General features: G+C 34.4%; 2 protein-coding genes across 2 annotated transcripts; one reads left to right on the top strand and one right to left on the bottom strand.

The window, feature by feature from the left end:
• Window positions 1-1,954: 1,954 nt before the first annotated feature.
• Window positions 1,955-4,689, top strand: LOC143578009 (putative glutathione peroxidase 5). The gene is made up of 6 exons (XM_077061696.1): window positions 1,955-2,096; window positions 2,194-2,270; window positions 2,378-2,439; window positions 3,159-3,277; window positions 4,152-4,319; window positions 4,439-4,689. Exons 1-6 carry the CDS (start codon window positions 2,043-2,045, stop codon window positions 4,469-4,471), a joined length of 513 nt encoding a protein of 170 aa, XP_076917811.1. The 5' UTR covers window positions 1,955-2,042; the 3' UTR covers window positions 4,472-4,689.
• A 1,357-nt stretch (window positions 4,690-6,046) lies between these two features.
• LOC143578012 (uncharacterized) lies at window positions 6,047-13,126 on the bottom strand. Its single transcript, XM_077061699.1, has 10 exons — window positions 13,050-13,126; window positions 12,643-12,709; window positions 9,071-9,230; window positions 8,839-8,970; window positions 7,819-8,270; window positions 6,872-7,045; window positions 6,685-6,801; window positions 6,418-6,597; window positions 6,293-6,339; window positions 6,047-6,221 (listed from the first exon to the last, which is right to left on the bottom strand). Exons 2-10 carry the CDS (start codon window positions 12,688-12,690, stop codon window positions 6,047-6,049), a joined length of 1,485 nt encoding a protein of 494 aa, XP_076917814.1. The 5' UTR covers window positions 12,691-12,709; window positions 13,050-13,126.
• Between the last annotated feature and the right edge of the window lie 2,165 nt (window positions 13,127-15,291).

Here is a 15,291-nt window from a genome sequence, read left to right as displayed (position 1 = left end):
AAAAATATAGGTTTGGGTCGGCTGACATGATCCGTTTTCTTACACAGGTCAACCCGAACCCGACACGTTTAAAAAATAGGTCAACCTGAACCCAACCCGTTAAAAAGTGGGTTGACTTGTTAACCCGTTTAACAATTTTAGAGAAGCTAATATTTTTATTTTATAGATAAGATATTTTAAATTTTAAAAATAAATATTAAGTTTTTTTAATTTTTCATTTATCAATTAACTTTTAAATGTAAAACTAATTTCTTTTTACACTACTTTTATTTACTTTTTACTTCTAATAATTTCATTTAGTAGTTTTAACTGCATATTCTCTGGTTATTTCATTCGTTTGTTCTTATTTTGAGCTAAATATGTGAACATAAGTTTGTTAACTAAGATTGAGAAATGAATACACAAAAACAATTAAATTTATCACAAATTATTAACAAGTTTTATATGAATAAGAGCAACAAATTGTGTAATTTATTACTAAGTTAATAGACATTACTCATATTCGTATGTGAATGTAAAATGGGTTGACCCGAAACACAACCCGAACACGACACGAATTTAAATGGGTTGACATGACCCGACACGAATAAAAATATGGGTTGTTTTAGGGTTGAAAAATCACAACACGCTAACCCGTCAACCCAAAACTCATCAACCCGTTAACCCACCAACCCGACACGATTGACACCCCTAGTTATAAAGCAACTAGTTTTAGCTAAATTAGTTATGAGCCATGACCCAACAAAGAATTAAATACGGGGAATTTCCAAGCTAAACTCTGGAACCAACGTGTTCTGGGTTAAGACAACATAGTCTGGTCATAATAAGGCAACGAGACTCTTCAATTTAAAAAGTGTGATGTCCTAAACGCAAAGAATGTCGTTCTATATAAAAATAATAAAATTGGTGTCGATGTTTTTGAGTGAATTAAAGTTATTGGATGAGGTTTGGTATATTAAGAATACAAATCAACACCATTACATATATAGCATTTATTGATTCTATGTCCGCAAAGAGGAAATGCGTGTCGTGTATATTAATTCCATTATGATAAAAGAAGCACACTAGTGCGTCTTATAGGTTTGATCAAATTAAAATATAAATATGTTAAAAACAAATTAAACTAACTACATGTATTATTAATTAACATAATATAAAGTACAGGTAAAAAAAACTATAATTTAATATCTTTTTCTTGCCGGTCTACTTTGTATGATTTTATGTTTTTAACCACCACGACAAACTAAAATATATAAATTAATCACCAACAATGTTTGAATTATCTAAACTATATCTATGTACTCCATGATGATATAAAACTCAAAATATGAGTCTATAATTTACAGCATACAAAATATACAAAAAAAATCACAAAAACAAAAGTTTTTTTTTGACGTAATAAAACTTTTAGAATGAAAGACAAATGTTAAGAGAATTAGAATTAAATTTAAGTATTTTGAGTATAACTTTTTTCAAAGGCTATAAATTTTACACTTGAATAACTTTTTTTTAAAAGCTTATTGGACATCTCAGATTTCTAGCATTAAGGTACCCAGAGTACTCCCTAAAGTATTCATTTTACCCAATTTCAACCACCAATCAACGAATACACCTTGTATTAACTCACATTCCCACAAGTACCCGTATTGATGATGATGGTGTTCCATCGTACCCACATAACAATCATTTATCTTAAAAGTACCTCACATACCCTTTGCAAGATCTTTTCTTTCAATCTCAAGTAACCTTACCTTTTTATGATATTTGATATATTATATTCTAGTAAAGTAAAGTAGGTCATTATTTTTATAATAATAAAACAAACTTACTTTTAGAAAAAGTTGAAAAAAAGGTACGGAAAAGTCAAACTAAACTAATCAATTCCCATATGACATTTGCTGGCAAACTTCAACCACCCTCTCACCTTTCATTCCCTTGCCGTCTTATTTAATCCAATCCAATCCAATCCAAAAGCTTAGCTTAATACCCGGTGACAAATAATATCTTATTAACTTCATTTCAATCCAACAACACCACAATCTATGGGTGCTGCTTCATCTGTTCCTGAAAACTCTGTTCACGAGTTCACTGTCAAAGTATTATTATTTCATACTTTATAATATATATATATATCTATCTAGATCTGCTAATAAATGATTGATTGATTGATTGTAAGATTTTATTTATTTGCAGGATGCTAAAGGCAGGGATGTAGATCTCAGTATCTACAAAGGGAAAGTGCTGCTGATTGTTAATGTCGCTTCCAAATGGTTGGTTGTTTCTATCTCTTAATCTTTTTAATTCTTTGGAACTTGTGTTTTTTTTTAATTTATAATTTTATTGATTGATTGATTGTTTGTAATTTGGGTTGAATAAGTGGCTTTACAAACTCAAATTACCCTCAACTGGCTGAGCTTCATGAGAAGTATAGAGAAAAAGGTATCCCAATTTAATAAGATTTTTTTTTATTGCATAATATTGATGCTAATAAATTTTAAATTTAATGGAAGCCAAACCAAAATTTCTGTTTTTGGATTGGGGGTGTATACAGGTTAGGTTTGGGTCAGTTTTGGGCTAAAACCGAAGCAAAAAACCAAAACTTTGGTTTTTGGATTTGTGAAACCGTTTGGTTTCGGTTTTCGTTTTGGTTTCAGTTTTTGACATTTATGCTTGAAAATTTTAGGTCGAAAAAAAAGTTGGCAGAAAATAACAAATTTACGTATAGATAGTTTTGTTAATTATTAACCAATTGATTATTATTATACATTTGGCCAAAAATATTTGACTTACATATTTTTTTTAATTCTTATAGATTACTTAAATAAAAACCTAGAAATTCGGTTTGGTTTTTACTGTTTTTATTACATGCAAAGCCAAAACCGAACCATAAGTTCAGATTTTACAAAAACATACAATCAAACCGTCGGATTTTGTTTCGGTTCGGTTTTTTCCGTTTTTTTTGGGGTGTTTTGGATCGGTTTTTTGGTTTCTAGCACATCCCTAATTATTACTTTAAACGCGAGCCCAAACACTCCTGATTATCTACACTAAAGTTTGTAGACAATTAAGGGTGTTTTGAATTTGTATCTATGACATAAATAATTAAGATTGTATTTAAGAAAATATGTATAGTGACATATTCTAGTAATGATTATCAGGTCTTGAGATCTTGGCATTTCCATGCAATCAATTCTTGTCCCAAGAACCCGAATCAAGTGAGAAAGTGGAAGAATTCGCGTGTTCAAGGTTTAACGCTCAGTATCCCATCTTCAATAAGGTTGGTTCTCTTTATAAGCGCATGTTCAGGGTTTAACGCAAAAATCTATTAACTGAAAACCGATCGGTTAAGAAACTATGATAATTGAAAGTATGCTAACAGAAATTTTATTTTTTAACAAAGAATGGTTTGAGAGATTTATTTGCATTAAAAATACAATTTGGGTGGCTTTCAACTAGGGGTTGTAAACGAGCTCAAGCTTTGCTCATTTCAAGCTCTGCTTCTAAAGCTTGAGCTTGGCTTGTTAGTGGTTTTTCACGCTTGAGCTCGGCTCGTTTATTATGTATTAATTAATTTTGTATTATTTATAATTAGTATTCGTAGCTTTAATTTATAATATTTATACATAACATAGCATATACTATTCAGTTAAACGTTTAGTAATTTATATATAGTAATAACTTTTATGTAAATATATTTGATGAATTAATTAAAATTACATAAATAATAGGCTTGATAAGTCAAACTTGGGCTCGAGCTCTATGAGTGAAACTCAGGCTCGAACTCGTTTTTTAAACAAGCTTATTTTAAGGCTTGAACTCGTTTTTTAAACAAGCTTATTTTAAGGCTCGAACTCGTTATTTAAACAAGCTTATTTTAACGCTCGAGCTCATTTAAGCATGAATCGATTCAAGCTTTTAGTGAGTTGATCTCGAGTAGATCACGAGTGGCTTGGCTCGTATAGTCGTATACACCCCTGCTTTCAATCGGTTTCCTTTTAAGCTATCCAGTTTATTTTACTCTTTTAACCCTTAAAAATAACTCTCAAACGGGGTGTTATTCGCACACCTAAAAATTAATTATATGTTCTCTTGTGTGGACGCATGACTTTCAAAATGGTCAAATTGACTCTAATTGTGTGTTTTCGTTATAGATTCGTGTCAACGGGCCCAAAGCATCGCCTTTGTACAAGTTTCTTAAAGCCAAGAAAGGAGGGTTTTGTGGTTCCAGAATCAAATGGAACTTCACAAAGTTTCTTGTGGATAAAGAAGGCCAAGTCATAGGCCGTTATGGACCAACAACTTCACCTTTATCCATCCAGGTAACCTGTTGCAGTTACGTATTAATGGGTCAATTCGGGTTTAATGTTTTTAACTAATGTTGAATATACTAAAACTCTAAAAGTTATTTGTTATTTTAACGTCTTTAATTTCATTGCAGGGTGATATTCAAAAGGCATTGAACGCGCAGTGAGATCTATGAACTAATCAAATAGCGAAGGTAAGCAAGATCTATACAATCATATGGGTACGAGACATGTCTATATAACGGGCCTATTAGGGCGTATCACATAGTCATCAAATGGTGGACTTTGATGCTTGAGAGTTGAAGGATGTTGGTTTAATATGTATGATATCTAAGTATTATTTTGTTTGTTTTGTTCTGCCTTTCGTTAGCACCGTGTTGAACAATGTGAATGCAGATAGCAAAGTTTGTGTAAAATTACTCTTTTTACGATCTCACCCAACAGATAGTGCGAGAACTGTTTATACAAAAAGATGTTTCGCTGACTCACTAAACTCCCCCACAAAAGGCACACAAAAGCGAAGGAGAGCCTATGTTTCGGGCCTCCAAAGCAACCCGAATCGGGAGACAAACTAATTTAGCCCACCAAACGAACTCATAATCGCCATTGTACTCCAGTCCTCGCACCCAATTATTCTAAATGCAGATATACATTTCATTATACATATGTAGGTAGGCAGGATTTGATAGATCTAAACCTTTTAGGGGACATGGTTAAGGATAGGAGTTCTTGGAGACGTAGAATTAAAGCTAAGGATTTTTAGGGCGTTATAAATTATTAAAGGAGCTATTGTTTATCTTATTTTGGTCACACACCATTATGCTATTTTAATGTCATATATTATATAGTTTTATTTATTAGTAGTTTTAATTCTATTACGGGCTATTACTAATTATGTTAATGTTAAACCTTAATTTCCTCTTATATTCCCTCAACATATGTTCTTATTGTCGAGTGTCTCCCTGGAAGCCACCTCTCTATCCCATCTGGATAGAGGTACGGTGTGCCTACATCCCACCCTCCCTAGACCCTACTTATAGCTTGCTATTGGTGGGATCTCACTGGGTATGGTTGATTGATTGATTGATATGTAGGTACAACTTTTTTTAATGGTAGTTTTCTTTTTCTTTTTTCTAGGCTTAAAAGTTCATCACTTACACAAAGTCACCTTAGTATCAGTTCTCACCGTGGCTCTTTTGCTATATGTGCATGATTTGGATACTTAAATTGTCCTTTTAGAAAAATAATTTATATGGTGACAATAAAATTATAGAAAGTGTATAAAAGATGAAAAACTATTATTTTTTTCTCAAATTTACCATATTTGTCTAAACACATTTATTCTATATATAGTTATTGCAGACTTGCAGTGTATAGAATATCATAGTACTACCAATATATTTTATACTAATACATATATCATCCAGTTCAGTTGTAAAACAAACCGTCGGTTTGAGACGAAACAAAACAGTCACGCAAAAATCAAAGTTACCTCAATAATAAAATTCTACCCCTCCGTATTTCATAGTAGCTTTATAAACAAAAAAAAAAAGACGACACATTTCCATTAGCCTGCCAAACAGCTCCCACAGATCAATGATCAAACAAATCCCATCCGTCTTCCAGAAGCGTCTTCCTATCACCAGCAAAATCCCCAGGTTCTTCAAGTGATTCAGGAGCCACATCTGGCATTGAAGTATCTTCAACAAATCTATAAGAATCTCCCATCTCTTTACTGCTTTTTACACCTTATCAACCTTGGGCTCAAAAGGCGTAGCAACACTTCTTAAAGATGAGCCTGAAGAGGCTAAGATTGAGGAAGTTTGGCTGGAATAAAGTGATCGAGATAGCGGGATGCCTTTATCAAACTTCTCCTTTAGCAGCAACACATCCTGACATTTAACAGATATCTCTCCTCTGCAAACATTCGTGTAAAACAAAATGCTGAATGATATATTTATAATCATGTTTATAATTACAAGACTTACTGTAAGATGTCAACTGTACGGCCACGGTCCATGAGAAACTCTTGCAACTAAAAATCAAATAAGAAATGTTATGACTTGAAGCAAAAGCGGTATTTTGAATAATATAAAAGCTTAGTGACACATACCTTGGTATTTTCCTCTGCTTCTAGCTTTAGCTTTTTAGACTCTTCAACTACTTTTTCCATTTGGCGTTCTTGGTACAAAAGTGCTTCTCTAGCAGCCCGCTCATTTTCTAGCTTTTGTTCTTCACCTGTTGCTATTTCATGTAAAGCGGTGGCTAATCTAGCCTCTAAAGCTTTTCGCATCTAAAAGTTAAAAAATATATATCAATTGCTATGAAACCGATGACGTAGAAAAACAACATAAAGCTGAAGAGTAAATAAAACTATTACCTCATCAAGAACTGCAAGTGATTTATTTCTCTCATCTGATAAAGTGAATAAACGAAGCTGAAGCTCTTTCAACTCGGTTGCTAAAATAGCCTTCTCTGCATTAACTTCTCCAGCATGCTGGAACAAAAAACATAAGTGTACATATAAATAATACTAATAATCAACACTAGTTTATTAAAAAAAATACCATGTCATTTGCTTCTTTTGCCCTTAAAAGTGCATGTTTAACCTCCTCTGCCTTTGCAAGTATATCAGAGCAATCCTGGGTGGCATATTCTTTTGCTTGGTCAGCAGCTTTTTCTTTGTTTTCTACTTCTCGCATTAGATCAATAACTGAACTCATGGTCGAAACGAGAGTTTTCTGCACCGAAACCATTTTAAAAAAATAATAATTTTTAAGATATCATATTTACATTTTAAGGGCATGTTTGGGATTCCTTATTTTCCTCTACTTATAACTTATGAAGATGGATAAGCCCTTTTTTCTCCATTTTAGTGTTTGGGAACTAATAAGTTCTTATAAGTTTCTCCTTATTGATAAGGCTAAAAAATGGGTTTTGAATAAGTTGGGATATCATAACTCATCTCCTAATAGGTTTAAAATATCATTTCCACCCTTTTTAAAATATAACTTATTAACTTATGTTAATCCAAACACTTTTTTTAAAACTCCTTATCAAATAGTCACAAGACCTTTTCAACTTATAAAAAAAAGTTCTTTTCACCTTAAATAAGGAATCCCAAACATGCCCTTAATATATTCAAAGAAAAGACAGACAACTGTCGTTTTTAAAACAGTCTTGTATCTAATATAACTTTATCATGAAAACAACAAAAAGTTAGCAACAAGTATTAAGTTAACTTGTTGTAGCATAATGAGTAGAACAACATGCTGCAAAGTGCAAACAGCAAAATGATAGTGTCAATCAAAAAAACATGTATTTACAATTCTCTTAAAAATAATAAAGAACTTCATAAATTATAAAAGTCTTAATTCATAAAGTTAACAAATAACAAAGGCACAAAGATAATAGATTATCGGAATGAAATAATTCATTAACATATGGGTCAAAATCGCAAAAACTAAAATAAACACTAAAAAAATACATAAATATATCAAAGATATGAAATTACCTTGTTATTTTTAGCCTCTTCAATAATTTCCTCAAGAAACTCAGTGTTGCACTTCTCCTCTGATCGAGTAAGCACATGACTCTCATCTGACTCACCATCAGAATCATCAAACTCAGCTGTATAAGCATTTTTTTCAGAGACTGAATTCGATGCAATGAGATCTGATTCTTGATTGGCAACTATATTTGTTTCTGGAACAAATAATGTTTCACTTTCAACAGCTTCACTTCCAGTATTCACGTATCCTTTATCATTGTTATAAGAAGAATCACTATCATTTATATTATAATGTTGCGAAGTAAGTGGCTCTGCATTTAGAGGCTCTGTAAATGTTGATAAACTATCAGCAGCGCTTCCATCATTTGCATCATGATAAGATGATGTGGCAAGTGATTCCACATTTACAGGCTCTGTAACTGTCTGGCTGTTAAGTTGAGAAGCAGAACTAGTATCTAAAACCACACATTAAAAAGATCAAGACAACATCAAAAGTCAAAAAGTTATAGATCCAAAAAAGAACAATTATAAACTTATTGTGTGATGAAAACAGTCTAAACCACATTATGAGCTGTAATGAAATGTGTTATAAAACATATTGTTTAGTTGTGGTTTATCAACTTCATACTGAAAGAAGTTAAACAGTCGGTTTTTAGCGAATGATGAATTCTTATATAATGCTGAGGTAAATATAATCAAAATATGACACTTCAACTTTATCAACTAGAATGAATGTTCATAAATTATCTATTAACTGGTTCCTATATAACTGTCATTTGTAATTACAATAGTTAACTTTTTCATGTTATAATGAACATTGAGGTAAAAAAAAGTTAAATAAAGGTAAAAAGGTAAGTTCACCTTTCTTTTAAAATAATTGAAACAAATAGTGAAAAACTGATTGTTTGATCACACATTCATGAAAACATTATAAACCAAATATCACGACTAACAAAGTAATCACTCCATAACATAATGCCAACCCCTTAAATAAATAAACAGAAGTCTATAAGATAATGCTACCTTCTGTTGCACTAGGTAAACTTCCATCAATGGCAGAAACAACAAAAATTTCGGTTGATGGTTCATGGCGATCTGGATTAATAACTAAATGATCCATACTTGACTCTAGCTGACTAGTTTCCCCATTACCACCTACATCAATCAAATCAAGAAAACATAGCAAACACATTATCACAAATATACAAAAACAAATAAAAAATCTAAAAAAAATGTTAAAAACAATGCATAATACCTTCATAGACACCGAGTGAACTTTTGCTATTACTTGAAGAACCAACTGTAGATGGCTTTTTAGGAAGATTAGGGATGACCTCAAGAAGAACAACTTCCACAGCAATGTCAGCATCTTTAGAGTGTTCTATAGCCACAGCTTTCAAGATACGAGAATCAACCTGCACAAAAATAGACCATCGCCTATTATCAATCGCACTTCAAAAACTAAAAGTTTTCTTAATGACCTTTTAACTAAAATACTTTTACTTTTACTCATTTGATGTTTAGTTTTCCTGCAGCTAACTAATCAAATAATTGCAAGCGGAGGTTACTTGTACACACTGTAATGATTCTCACAATACTCAGGTGATCACTTCCAGTAGGGGTGAGCATAAAACAGATAAGACCTGTCAGACGGTAGGGGTGCGCGCCGTTTATAGTTTAATAGGGTCAGTTCCCGGGCAAAGCATATGCAAGTATACAACTTTATGACTTGATTTATTTTTTGAATTGAATTTTTTTAAAGCAAGTTTTATGAAAAAATATCATTTGTGACATACCCTGTTAGGAACAAAGCGGCGCAGCGGAATCAACACACACACACACAAACGATATAAACACGCGGTATAGAAAAATAAACGACACAAGAATTTTACGTGGTTCGGTCCCAGTGGGGGACCTACGTCCACGGGCTGCAACCAGGTTATTTCATTAAGCTCAAGGCACACAAGATTACAATTACAACTAGGGTATTTATAGACTAAATCTAGGGTTCCTAACTTGTACTCCAAGTTAGGCCCAAACAAATAAGATGGGACCCATTAGGGCCGGCTAACCCTAATTAGGGCCGGCTGCCCTAATACCCTTTGTTCGAGTCTACAACCCTAACAATCTCCCACTTGGAGGCTCGAGCAATCCTCAATCCACCATCCAAGCAAACCCTATACCTGTAACTCCAGTAATCTTAAAAACAGAAATCTTCCAAGCCTCCAGTTCCAAGAACAAGCTAAAACTTCACGGTCAGAAGTTCTCCAAGCCTCAAGCTCCCAAGAACAAGCTATGATTTCAAATAAAAGAAGTCCTCCAAGCCTCAGTTCCCATAAACAAGCTAAGACTTCAATCTAATCCTCCTAGTTGCAGCGGCCCGCTCCTCAATTACCTGAAGAGCCAGTTGAAGCTCCATTGAGCTCCAACCCAACAGTCATCAATGACCCAGCCATGGCAAAACCCGCCATTGACTCATCCTCAATCTCAACCGGCTCCCACTGATTCGAACTACCGGCTCCAGAGACTCCCAGAGAAAACACCACTCTCCAAAACCTGCAAGTACCCAGGAGAGATTTTCCCATTCGGAATTCCGGTATTCAAAACCCAACGGTGTTTTGAACTGTACCTAGAACACGGTTCGTGCTCCCACTGTTCCAAAACCCCTGACCTAGTTTAAACCTCCGAATGCACTCAGCTACATCCCGGTGGCTCCAGGATTCACACTTGCAAAATGAATCCACTTAGCTCTACCCGATGCAGCGAGCCAAGACTTTAATACTCGGAAGTTGGTTCCCTTCTTCCAGCGATACATAAACTTGTACCTTCCCAAAGTCTTCAATAAGATTCACCAATACTTCACTACAGTGGGTAACATGAAATGAAGTATACCAGAATCTCGAACCCAAGAGTCTCACTGCCTTCACTGAGTCCCAATGCATCAACCCAGACACATTCTCAGAAGCAGAATTCATTATCTTTTGACATTGACTCTAAAGAATGTCACGAACCTCCATGCAGCTCCACGAAGTCAACTATGCCCAGCTCCCACTGTCCCTGTTATCCCAACCCATTACCAAAACCAACATTCCATGAGATTATCCCCGATCGTACTTTTCCCGGTAAACGTGTTCACCCAGCACAAGATCCCGGATCCCCTCAAATGTCGAACTGCTGATCACCACCGAACAAGAAATAATTTCATAGTTCCAGACCAGCTAACCGGCAAACTGTTATAACTAACAGCAGTAGAGCTTTACCGAAAGAAAACGGTACCAAGGATTCCGCGATTGTACACCCGATCAGCTAATCCTAACCGAATAAACCTTTCAACCTGACTTCCCTTTTTTTTCACTTATGTCGTCACCAGCACACCAGAATCAGAATACTTAAAACCCAAAGCATTCCAACCTGCTAGTTCCATTTTCACCTGTTTTATCCCACAGTACCACATCCAAGTTCCTTTGACAAAACCAACCAACCGAAATCCAAACCGGTCAAACCTTCGATCATACCCATCCCGTCTTCAGCTATAACAATAGCAATCAGGAAACAAATCGAAACAGTGAACACATCAATGGTACGAGCCAGAACTTGACGGATGTTCTCTACCGAACATTGTCAACTGACCGATTTGCTCCTACAATAAACTTCGCAGACAAATCTAAACCCAAATATTGATTTTCACGTAACTCGGTTCTCAAACAGTTGATAATAAACAGTCAACAGAAACTAACTAAATCTCTAACCATTATTCGACGAATCCAAGAGTTTTATAACCAAACCCTAATCGGCGGCTTCAAAGAGATTAACCTGGTACTATAAACAAAACCATTTATACCCGCGATGTCATAACCCGAAACACCTGACCCGACCTTCACCTGCAAAGCCCGAGTGAAACCTGCAACTCCAAGAAGTCCAAAACAGGAATTCTAATTGCAAAATCACCCGGAAAACCGTCCCAAACAGCCCTGAAAAAACAGCCCCGAACAGCCCTGTTAACCAGAAAAACGAAGATCTCTGACAATACTGTTCACCGCCGGAACTGTAGCGGCGGCACTGTAGCAGCCCTTCTCAAACCAGCCTCTTCTACCTTTTTTCTCGATCGATACCCGTGCAAAACCGTGTGTAACAACGAGCCAAAGCTCTGATACCACTTGTTAGGAACAAAGCGGCGCAGCGGAATCAACACACACACACACAAACGATATAAACACGCGGTATAGAAAAATAAACGACACAAGAATTTTACGTGGTTCGGTCCCAGTGGGGGACCTACGTCCACGGGCTGCAACCAGGTTATTTCATTAAGCTCAAGGCACACAAGATTACAATTACAACTAGGGTATTTATAGACTAAATCTAGGGTTCCTAACTTGTACTCCAAGTTAGGCCCAAACAAATAAGATGGGACCCATTAGGGCCGGCTAACCCTAATTAGGGCCGGCTGCCCTAATACCCTTTGTTCGAGTCTACAACCCTAACATACCCTTATATACGCATGATAAATGGAAGCTCTGATTTGCACGAGTATACTAATTAGCAAGGGTTACAACTCTAATATTGTTAGTTATGTTTCCGTTATTGACTTATTGTTTTCTACAAATTGCAATGCAAGCTCAGTAATTTGCCAGTTAGATACCATCTCATATGAAACAAACGGGTCCAATATTAACTATCTATTCTCAGGTCTTGTCTTAACTATTATACGGGTCTGGCGGGTAAGACCCGTTTGATCAGCCCTGACTTCCAGAATGCACATTTAAAAAAGTATATACAAACTTGTTAGAAACATATAATGAAACTTAAGATTATATATTGACATACCTGTGGGAAAACATCTTGTAACACCCTATAAACTGAATTAAATCCCATATTTCAACAGCACCAAACCCTGAACAAAAAAAGAAAAAAAAAACTTAGCTTATTTAACAGCAAGAAGCTTAATTAAATAATAATAATAATAATATCTGCATGTTTTTTTTTTATAAAAAGAGAAACTTGATCCTCATTTGATCATAAAGATAAGAATAAAAAGTGTTGTATGTTGAGAATTTCGAGTATAGCCCAGATATGTAAATAAAAGAGCGAAACAGAAGGATGAAATTACTATATGATTAATCGGCGATCGTTCATAAAGAAAGATTAATGATGAAATAATAATAATAACAATAAAGTGAAATAATTAATAGGAAGGTATATAATAGAGGGTTTAGAGAGTATAATTATTATACCGTTGGATTAGATTGCGAAATTGTTGAGAGATTGAAACCCTAGAAGACAAGAACAGAGCAGAGGTGTGTTAATAATGGGTTGAGCGATAAGAAAAGAAGGCGAAACAACAAAATAATTTCTTAGGAGTGTCAGGGAGGGGTTGGAACTTGTATGACGGTCCAATGTTGAGATAACCCCCCTTCCTAAGAAACTGTGACGCTGACCAATTATAATAATAATAATAATAATAATAATGAAAATTGGATTTTAATAATTCCATTTAAATGGTATTGACCGATAATAATTCTTATTCGTTTTATTGCCACTGGCGGTCCCAAATTCAAAAAAGTTGGCCCCAATGGTCCCCCGTTAAAAATGACTTAACAGCGTTATAGTTTTTTCTGAATTTCAAACCAATGTTTTAGGGCTTTTGATCATTAGGAGGATACGAGTTGATTGGTGTAAAACTTAGCTCGAAACAATGATCAAAACGACTCAATTTTGGTTAATTGTAAGTTCAAACACCCGAATTGAAGCATTATTTTGTCATTTTCAAGCACTATTTCAAACTAAGTTTTACACCAATCGACTCGTATCCTCCTAACGATCAAAAGTCCTAAAACATTGGTTTGAAATTCAAGAAAAACTATAACGCCGTTAAGTCATTTTTAACGGGGGACCATTGGAGGCTAACTTTTTTGAATTTGGGACCACCAGTGGCGATAAAACGAATAGGGATTATTAACAGCCAATACCATTTAATATGGATTACTAAAATTCAATTTTCCTATTAATTATTATTATTATTATTATTATTATTATTAATAAACAATATATTCTTACTTTGGTAGAATGGTAAGGTGATTAGAATGTGAAATAGAAGGGTCAGGGTTTGAACCTCATTGAGTACATACATTACGAGTGTGTATGGATTGGTTTGGGGCAGTTTTTGGCTAAATTCGTAACCATAACCGATATGTCGGTAATTATTAAAATTTAATCATAACCGATCCGTTATGATGGCTACGGTTAATCAATTTTGACAGTTGTTGCTAGTTGGTTACAAGTCAGTTTAACTTACCAAAAAAAATATAATTAGACCTAAAATTAGTACCAGATATTAAAAAAAACACAATCAAATAAAATATATAATTCATAATGAACAAGGACAAAAGAACAATGAGCAACAACATCCATGGTGATATCAAGTGAACATACCGTCTTCAACTGATTCGTTAAACTGAATGGGTTCCCTATTGTGAAAGGGTAGCCGCCTAGCAACGTACGATTGTAACAACTGAATAATCGTTAACCGAATTGGAAATTAGAATTCTTTTTTTCCTTGTAACTACACTTATGAAATATATGTATCTAATTGATATATTGAACAATTTAAAGGCAATTTCGAACGGAAATTCAGAACGAAGATTATGGAATTAATTTGGTAAGAACTAAGAACTAACAACCAATATTATTAAATTGGCCTAAATCTAAAGAGTTAATCCCACTTGCTATAATTCCAATTTCTAAGCCATTGTTTCTTGGTTAACGGTCATATAAATGGGACGGTTCTGTTAGCGGGTTTGAAATGATCTTTAATCAAAACCGACGCGAATTTGTCGGTTTTCAAAAACTCATTAAACTGAACCACCGGCTTTGTCGGTTATCAGTAAAAATTGGTCCGGTTATGGTTTGGTTAACCGTTATGACGGTTAATGTTATGACGATTAATTTGTTCACCCCTAGCATAAATTTAGTCGTTCAAAATAAAGTATATAATAATTGATAAGTTTGGTGCCACTAAGCCTGATTAGGCCACTTGGCGGCACCATGCTTGTCAATTATTTTTTTTAATGTTTTTTTTGTTCATTTTTTTATATTTTTTTAGTTTTAGTTCTATGGTTTTCCGAGACCCACAACGCTCAAGTTTATCTACGGACACCACCCCATTCGTTCACCTCAGTTTTTATATTATTCGTTTTTCGCTCTGGTACCGTAATGAAAACTGATCGAATGCCAATTTTGTTTTTTTTTGTTTTAGTTTCGGTATCCTAACGAGTGTGACGAAAATCGACCGAGTTCACATATACTCATCGCTTTTTTTTATTTTGGTATCGTAACGTATGTAATGAAAACCAACCGAATGTCAATGTTTTTTTGTTTTTGTTTTAGCTTTGTTATCTAAATCAAAATGTTTAATAAATGGTTTTTGAATTTCAAATAGTTGCCCTTGCTACTAGATTTAGTGAAATACTTATATAA

The sequence above is a fragment of the Bidens hawaiensis genome, unplaced genomic scaffold (assembly GCF_021521415.1).
Source record: "Bidens hawaiensis isolate Kalapana, Puna unplaced genomic scaffold, B.hawaiensis_p1.1 tig00028994_1, whole genome shotgun sequence".
NCBI lineage: Eukaryota > Viridiplantae > Streptophyta > Magnoliopsida > Asterales > Asteraceae > Bidens > Bidens hawaiensis.
Note: the sequence above shows the minus strand (reverse complement) of the source record. Positions and strands in the feature narration are given on the sequence as shown.